Raw genomic sequence first — 8954 nt, 5'->3', positions numbered from 1 at the left:
CACACTGCATATTTATATTAACAGTAACAATTCACATGGAATCCTAAGACGTTTCCAAATCATATTAAACAGAAAGCTTAAATTTTTATCTTCAATGCATTTATGGTTCTTCACAATGTCATGGTTTTGGATACTTCTTAGTGGTTAATTCAATTTCTCAGTGTCTAATCTCAGCTTTGCATATCATAATGCCTCTATAAGAAGAGAATTTGATTTCCATGTTTAACAGAAGATAGTAAAATTACTTTCACTTAAAGGTAAACAGAGAGTAAACTGAAGCTACCGATAACGCTCTTCATGATTTGAAATGCATCAGAAAGAGTATTTAACTTCCCATTGTTAAACAATATATCAGGTTATATATCAAAGCCCATAAACCTTTAAGTTGCAATGGACTTAAGCTTCTCATTTAATTTTTTGTTACTCCATTTCTTGCTTAGAAAGCACAAGTATATTAATTGGCTTCTTTTGATCAGATATTTGTCTGGTGGCTAGTTTTGATATAAGGGTAAAGTGAGAACTAAGGAAAAAGTTTTATTTATTATATTTTTATGGCTTCCCATCTCATCAAATTGTGAATCTGGGCAGTATACAACAATGATTTTTTTTAAAAAAATCATTGAGTTTAGGGAAATGGTTTAGCATGACTCAATTTTCATTCCAATCTTTTTCTATACTGTAAAGGTCTAAGCTTCAATGTGCAATGACTTCACATGTGGATTTGTCCTTTCCATACAGTGTGCATGCTATTTGAGGGTATTGCTCATGGGGCTCTCACCTAAGAACACTACTTTTTGAATGACTCTACTTTTGACCTCCTTTGTTACAATGCAGTCTAGGAGAAAGTTGGCAATAAGACATCAACACAACTTTGCAATCAAAGCAAATAGCATCAAAATTCATGCATCAATGGAAGTCAGGACTGCAAAAGGAATCAACTGAGGTTACTGCCCCCAAATAAAAGAATGTTTAGGTATTCCTGATAGAACCACTATTTCTCCTTAGTTCACTTCCCCACTTTAGGGGGTCATCATAGGGGCACCATAAGTATTTTTCATGTCAACAATCAACAATCAGCTCTGCTTTCTATCATCATTAGCATTGTGCCAATATTATGTCATAAATTCCAAATGGAATTGAAGCAAACACTTTGTAATGCTACTTATTGAATTTTGTTTAATGCTTTTCCTGTTTTAATATATTTTAATAGACTCTAAACAATAAAAGGAGGGAATGAATTGGATGGGAAATGCACCTACTATATTTCTGGTCAACTCCTACTCTACTGAAAAGGGATTTGAACTAAACAGGAATCTAGCATTAAGTCCCCTTTTCCAGAATATAATGGAAGGTTTCTCAATTGGGGAGGGGAAAATAGAGACTCCAGCAGCTAGAAATACATTACAATTCAACATATAGTTTACAGCAATAGATATAGCAGTATTGTTGTACATTATTCCGCAGTCTTAACATACATGGCAGTTTGTAAATGAGTTTGTATATAACATGCTTCATATTGAATTTTCATCAACTAGGTTTTTTAAAAATGTATTATTCTATATAATAAAAGTTTTCTTGCTAGCAAATATATGATATACGGTAGTAGATATGATAAAATCCTCAAAAAAATGTCCACTTGTTTTATGAAGAGAGAAACATGAATGAAGCCCTGAATAACGAAATTTTCTTTACCCTAACAAAGGATCAGAAAGGCATTTCAGGATCAGCTAATATCGTGAACCCAGTGCCCACCAAGAAAAATCATGGACAACAAAAATGAATCTGTCATTACTGAATTCATTCTTCAGGGATTCACAGGCAATCCCAGAATGCAGTTTTTACTTTTTACAATCTTCCTCTTTGTTTATGTTATCTCTGTCTTAGGGAATGTTGGGATGATTCTGTTGATTTCCACTAACACCCAACTCCACAAACCCATGTATTACTTCCTGAGCAACCTCTCCTTTGTTGATCTCTGCTGCTCTTCAGCCATTTCTCCAAAAATGCTGATTGACTTGTTGGTTGAAGGAAAAAGAATTTCATTCAATGTTTGTGCTACACAGCTCTTTCTGATTACTACATTTGGAGATACAGAGTGTGTTTTGTTGGTTATGATGGCCTATGACAGATATGTGGCCATCTGCAATCCACTTCTCTATCCAGCTATCATGTCCAAAAAGATCTGCCAACAAATGATTGCTGTTGCATATTGCATAGGCCTAATGGATGCAACAATATACACATCCTCAATATTTCGACTGATATTCTGCCAGTCAAATGTTATTAATCATTTCTTCTGTGACATACCTCCACTCTTAATGATCTCCTGTTCAGATACTTACATCAGTGAAATAGTGATAATTGTCGTTGCTGGCTTTGTTGAAGTAAGCAGCATAGCTATGATTCTTGTATCCTATGCTTATATTTTGAGTACAGTCCTGAGAATGCGCTCTGCTGAGGGCAGGCAGAAAGCGTTTTCCACCTGCGGCTCTCACCTGTCAGCTCTTGGCATATACCACGGGACAATACTCTTCATATACTTTCGGCCCAGCTCCAGCTACTCCATGGACCAAGACAAATGGGCCTCATTGTTCTACACAGTTGTGGTCTCCATGTTCAACCCTCTCATCTACAGTCTGAGGAATAAGGAGGTGAAAGATGCTGCAACCAAATCCGTGGGCAACATATTGATTTTTAAAAGGAATAATCCTAGAGACATTTAATGGACAATTTCATTACAAGCATTGCCATTTCCAAAAAGGAAGAACATCAGTAAGGAAAAGAATATCTTTGCTAGCAATCAACAAGGAGAAGGTTCCTGGTAACCTTAAATCACAATTATGATTTTTACACATCACAGGATCAAAAATCTTTATCACTATGGATAGTAAAAATCAGAAGTTTGTAAATTTGATACAACAGTGGTTCTCGACCTTTTCTTCACCACCGACCCCCTTTAAACATTTAAAGTGCCACAGACCCCTAAGATCCCCAAGACGTAACTCAATATTTCAATCATAATATTTTTCCAGCCTTCGCAGACCCCTCCCCAGGGTCTGCAGACCACAGGTTGAGAATCCCTGTGATACGCTATTATATAATCTAACTATAAAGATTATATTAGTTCACAGTTCAACAAAAACAAAGATTGTGATCGGTTCTGAATTTTCAAACTTATAAGTTGTTTAATATGCTTATATGTCTGTGAATTTTTTAATATATATAGCTTTAGTTATTATCTTTACAAACTTAGAAATATCCAAATCCAGTTTGGTTTTGTGGGAAAAAAAAATCTACATGTTCAATTAGACTTGCCAAACTAGAGCAATATTGTTTATGATTTATGTGATTTTGAGTGATCAAGGAGCTCATAAATGCTCTGAGAAAATCACTTGGCAATAAATGACTTTTTTTCCTGATTGTTTTTTCTAAAGAAGAAGAATATTATTGAAAATCAATATATTTGTGCAGTTTTTAAAAGCTTGGCTTCTTTGTGCTTTTGAGGATTATCATATATTAATTGGGTGCAGATTAATATTGTAAACAATCATGCTATTGTATCATAAGCCTGGTATTTTATCCAGATGGTTTTTGGATACATGATTATCATATTTGCAATGTTAATAATAGCTATTTCCATATTATTTCAATAAAAAAATCAAACACATATTCAGCTAGGCTTATCCAATCTATTGCCAGGAAGGCTTGAGTTTATTGGATTTGGAATTCAACACATCCAGAAGGGAACCAGAATGAAGAAAGATACAGTATACTAAATATTATACCAGTATCCTTTTAACAATTTTGACTGGAATGAATTTTCTATTTCTTTAGAGTTAGTTTTGAATGTATATTATTCTTCATGGGAAAAATTGATGCCCAAAGGGATTAAGACAATTTCTGATTAAATTAATATGGAACTTTGCAACTAGCAGAAACTTTTAAGGTTTATATTTTATTTCTATTCATGAATTCTATTTTTTTCTTAGAAATGTGTTTCTTAGAGTGCATTTTCCCCATCATTCAGTGAAACTCTATGCATTCTTTGGAAAATAAGACACATAGGTTTTGGTGGCTCTTGCCAATTCCATGTTCCAGCCCCCCCCCCCCAATGCTCAGTTCCAATGTTTGATGTTGGACTTCAGAGTTTTAGCACCTCTGATTTCTGGCTCTTACTTCTTAATACAAGATCGGCTAGTAATAAAGCTTGCCGTGTCCATGTGACCAAATTGATTTTATGACCTTCTTTGCAGCACCTATTAAGCGAACCACCACAATAGTTCACCATGGGTGCAGTTTTTCCAAAAACTGGAAATAAATGCCAGTTTTGGTAAAACGGTTGTAAAATATTTCATATGGCTGTAAGACACTGCAAACAGCCATAAACGTAGCCCAGTTGCCAAGTACCCAAAGTGCGGTCAGTTGACTGAAGAGGGAGAGGCGACCATCAGAACATCAAATCCAAGTCATAAGTACCCCCAAGATAGATCTGTTGGAATTTTGTATGGCCTTTAAGTGACCAGTCATAACTCAAGGGCTACCTCTGCCATTAGTGGCATCATGGAGATGTGATATGTGCAGAAATAACATTAGAGCTAGAGAGTTTAATCTAATTATATAGTACAGCCATCGAAAAGAAACTTTAAGAGCTTTCAAAAGAATTAGACTCGGTAATTCAAGGAATTAATATAGAACCTAGTCTTTGGGCAGACCACAATCCCATAAGTCTTTGCTGGAAAGGGTAGAGGAGTCGGCCAAGATGGACTCTTCAAAGAGCGATCCTTAGAGAAAAAGAGTTTAAGGAAAAGATGGAGAAAGAAATGCACTTTTTTTTTCAAGTGAACAAAAATGGGGATACATCCCTGCAGAATATTTGGGACACAGCCAAAGCATACATGAGGGGAGTTCCAATCTCATATATGGCTAAAAAAAATAAGGATAAAAAGCAATACAGGATAAGGCTTGAGGAAGAATACAAACAGGCTGAAAAACAATATCAGGGTGACCTAAACAATAAAGGATTGAAAAGTAAAATGGACTTAATCAAACATAAACTTTGCATAGAAGACTCGAAAAAGCTAGCACAACAACTTAAGGTCGCCAAGCAACACAATTTTGAACATGCGAATAAACCTGGAAGATGGTTGGCGTATAAATTGAGAAGACAGGAAGAGAAGCAACAGATTATTAACCTGCAAGATGAGGAAGGAGAGATTCAACATGATGAGATCACTAAAAGGGGAATTGCTCAAAGATATTATGAAAAATTATATAAGAGGTGCGAGGGACAAAGTGCAGAAAGGATGATAGAATATATGGAAAAGGCAGATACACCGAAGATACCAGAGGAAATAAAAATTATGCTAAACGAGGAAATAAGAATGACTGAAATAACTAAGGCTATAAGTAAACAAAAGAACAATAAGGCGGGCAGCTCAGATGGAATACCAGCGGAGCTGTATAAAGAGCAACAAAATGTACTCAACCAATATCTATTAGAAGTTTTCAATGCCGTTTTAACTGAAGCTAAAATACCTAAATTCTGGTCAGAGGCAAATATAGTATTAATACCAAAAGAAGATATGGAAAGAACACAGATACAAAACTACAGACCTATCTCCTTACTAAACGCCGATTATAAGATCTTTGCATCAATAATGGCAGAGAGATTTAAAAATTATTTAATTGACTTCATACATTGTGACCAAAACGGTTTTCTACCAGACAGGCAGATTAAGCGGAATATAAGGACAATTATAGACTTTCTCGAATTTTACGAATTGCATAATGATCGCCAACTGGCACTTCTGTTTCTGGACGCATAGAAGGCATTTGATAATATCAATTGGCTATTTTTGACTCAACAATTGAAATTAATGGATGTCGGTAAGAACTTTCTAAATGTAATAACTGCAATATATTCCGAACAGAATGCTCAGATTATAATAAATGGTGAGGCCACCAACAAATTCAGTATTCAGAAAGGTACAAGACAAGGATGTCCTCTCTCGCTGTTGCTGTTTATATATACATTGGAGATTTTAGCTAGAGTTGTAAGGCAAGAGGAGCAAATCAAAGGGCTTGAGATTAAGAAGGAAATATATAAACTCCAAGCATATGCCAATGATTTAGTATTCATTTAGTATTGCACAGATCCTGTGCAATCAGGTCAGAAGCTATTTGAAATACTGGAGGAATATGGAGATTCGGCAGGCTTGAAAATAAACAAAAATAAAACAAAGATCATAGCAAAAAATATGACTAATATACAAAAAGAAAATCTTGGGGAAAAACTAGGTATAACTACTTATAAAGATTTGTTATACCAGAGTGGTGGTGGTAACTGGTGCTTAAAATCAATGGATGAGTTAAAGCAAAACAACCCAAATTTTTCTTGGCTTTTGTATGGACAAATTAAAGATAGATGGCGAATTGATAAAAAGACTTCTTTTGTTTTGGAAGATGGGATTTTTCTGAAGCAAATAAGAGATGGTGCCAAAGCTCACATTAAGAGGATATATAATGTTTTATTAGAATTGGACTCAGAAACTGAATTAGTTAAAGATTGTATGATTAAATGGGCTCAAAATATAGGAGAAACAATACCTATGGACACTTGGGAGCTGATCTGGGTGAGAAATGTGAAATTTACACAAGCACAAAATTTACGTGAAAATTTTTATAAGATGTTTTACAGATGGCACTTGGATCCTTCAACTATGTCTCGTATTTACCCGAATTATGAATCCAAGTGCTGGAGGTGTGGTCATCCAGATGCAACTTTTTTTCATATGTGGTGGACTTGTAAGATTATTAAGGCCTTCTGGGTACAATTATGGTGGAACTTACAGCAGATTTTTAAAAAAAGGATTATTTTTCTTCCATAGTTGTTTCTCTTAGGTATTGTGCAAGATCTAGATGCAAAAGAAATAAATTTGTTGCTTCATTGTTTATCTGCTGCCCGATTGCTAATAGCCCAAAATTGGAAGAGCCCAATTCTGCCTACGATGGGAGACTGGAGATTGAAAGTTTCGTATCTTGCTGAAATGGCAAAGATTTCGGCTTACTTGAAGAACCATTCGAATGAACAATTTTTATCAATATGGAGAAGATGGATTGTTTATATTCAAAAGAAACATAGAGTNTAAAAAAAAAAAAAAAAAGAAATACTGGAGGAATATGGAGATTCGGCAGGCTTGAAAATAAACAAAAATAAAACAAAGATCATAGCAAAAAATATGACTAATATACAAAAAGAAAATCTTGGGGAAAAACTAGGTATACAAGTAGTTCCTAAAATAAAATATCTGGGAATTGTTATTTCAGCACGTTGTTCATCAATCAAAGAGGACAATTACAGAAAATTAGTAAAGCACATAAAAGTTGACTTAGACCGCTGGAGAAACTTACATCTTTCGCTTCTAGGAAGAATCTCAGCAGTGAAAATGAATATTTTACCTAAAATGATATTCTTGTTCCAAAATATTCCAATCCAATTAGATAAAAAAATTCTTTAAAGAGTTGAATAAATTAACCTTGGATTTTGTGTGGCAAGGAAAGAAGGCAAGGATAAAACAAAAGGCTCTACAGGATGCCAAAGAGAGTGGGGGATTAGGTTTTCCGGATTGGGAGCTGTACTATCAAGCAGCGGCCCTGACATGGATTAGGGATTGGATTACTTTGGAAAATAAAAGATGTTTATATTTAGAGGGGCAGGGCTGGCACGCCCACTTATGGACAGGTAAAAAAAGTAGAAACCATCAATATTTTCTGAGACATAAAGTTTGGCAAGAACTTACAAAAAGTTGGAGTATAGTTAAATGCCAATATTACACAGAAGCTCCAGGCTGGCTCTCACCATTAGAAGCAGTTACATACCCCAATTTATATTGGCAAGATAAGGTCATTACATATAAAGATATCCTGTCAGAGGAAGGCCATCTAAAGCAAACGCAAGAGTTGAGACAATAGGGAATATGTGTTGATCTCTGCTGCTCTTCAGCCATTTCTCCAAAAATGCTGATTGACTTGTTGGTTGAAGGGAAAAAAATTTCATTCAATGTTTGTGCTACACAGCTCTTTCTGATTGCTACATTTGGAGATACAGGGTGTGTTTTGTTGGTTATGATGGCCTATGACGGATATGTGGCCATCTGCAATCCACTTCTTTATCCAGCTATCATGTCCAAAAAGGTCTGCCAACAAATGATTGCTGTTGCATATTGCATAGGCCTAATGGATGCAACAATATACACATCCTTAATATTTCGACTGATATTCTGCCGGTCAAATGTTATTAATCATTTCTTCTGTGACATACCTCCACCCTTTAATGATCTCCTGTTCAGATACATACATCAGTGAAATAGTGATAATTGTCATTGGTAGCTTTGTTGAAGTCAGCAGCATAGCTATGATTCTTGTATCCTATGCTTATATTTTGAGTACAGTCCTGAGAATGCGCTCTGCTGAGGGCAGGCACAAAGCGTTTTCCACCTGCGGCTCTCACCTGACAGCTGTTGGCATATTCCACGGGACAATACTCTTCATGTACTTTCGGCCCAGCTCCAGCTACTCCATGGACCAAGACAAATGGGCCTCATTGTTCTACACAGTTGTGGTCTCCATGTTCAACCCTCTCATCTACAGTCTGAGGAATAAGGAGGTGAAAGATGCTGCAACCAAATCTGTGGGCAACATATGGATTTTTAAAGGGAATAATCCTAGATACATCTAATGGACAACTTCATTACAAGTGTAGCGCTACCTCTTTAGAGGCCGCCAATGCCCAGGCCCTCCCAGCCACAACCCCCCTTGTCCAGCCTTGCGGTAATGTTCTTTAGAGATCGGTGAGATGTCTTACAACCGGAACTCATGCAGCATTGATGGGTGGCAGGCTCTTCTTGTTGAAGCAGGACTTTCAGGCACGAACTTAACCGGTCTCAATGGTTGAT

The 8954-nt window shown here is 36.0% G+C and overlaps 1 protein-coding gene and 1 pseudogene across 1 annotated transcript; both read left to right on the top strand.

Moving 5' to 3' along the window:
* The first annotated feature begins 1760 nt into the window (after positions 1-1760).
* LOC107296671 (olfactory receptor 1019-like) lies at positions 1761-2723 on the top strand. Its single transcript, XM_015826016.2, has one exon. The coding sequence runs from the start codon at positions 1764-1766 to the stop codon at positions 2721-2723; it is 960 nt and encodes a 319-aa protein (XP_015681502.1). The 5' UTR covers positions 1761-1763.
* A 5254-nt stretch (positions 2724-7977) lies between these two features.
* On the top strand, positions 7978-8737 carry LOC107296669 (annotated as a pseudogene).
* Positions 8738-8954: the final 217 nt, after the last annotated feature.

Source organism: Protobothrops mucrosquamatus, unplaced genomic scaffold (assembly GCF_001527695.2).
Source record: "Protobothrops mucrosquamatus isolate PMUCROS unplaced genomic scaffold, P.Mucros_1.0 scaffold2928, whole genome shotgun sequence".
Classification (NCBI taxonomy): Eukaryota; Metazoa; Chordata; class Lepidosauria; order Squamata; family Viperidae; genus Protobothrops; species Protobothrops mucrosquamatus.
The sequence above is the reverse complement of the archived record's forward strand: the minus strand, read 5'-3'. Positions and strand labels throughout refer to the sequence as shown.

Excerpts from the sequence above, each read along its gene's own strand:
- LOC107296671 (XM_015826016.2), top strand. The coding sequence starts at position 1,764 with ATGGACAACAAAAATGAATCTGTCATTACTGAATTCATTCTTCAGGGA.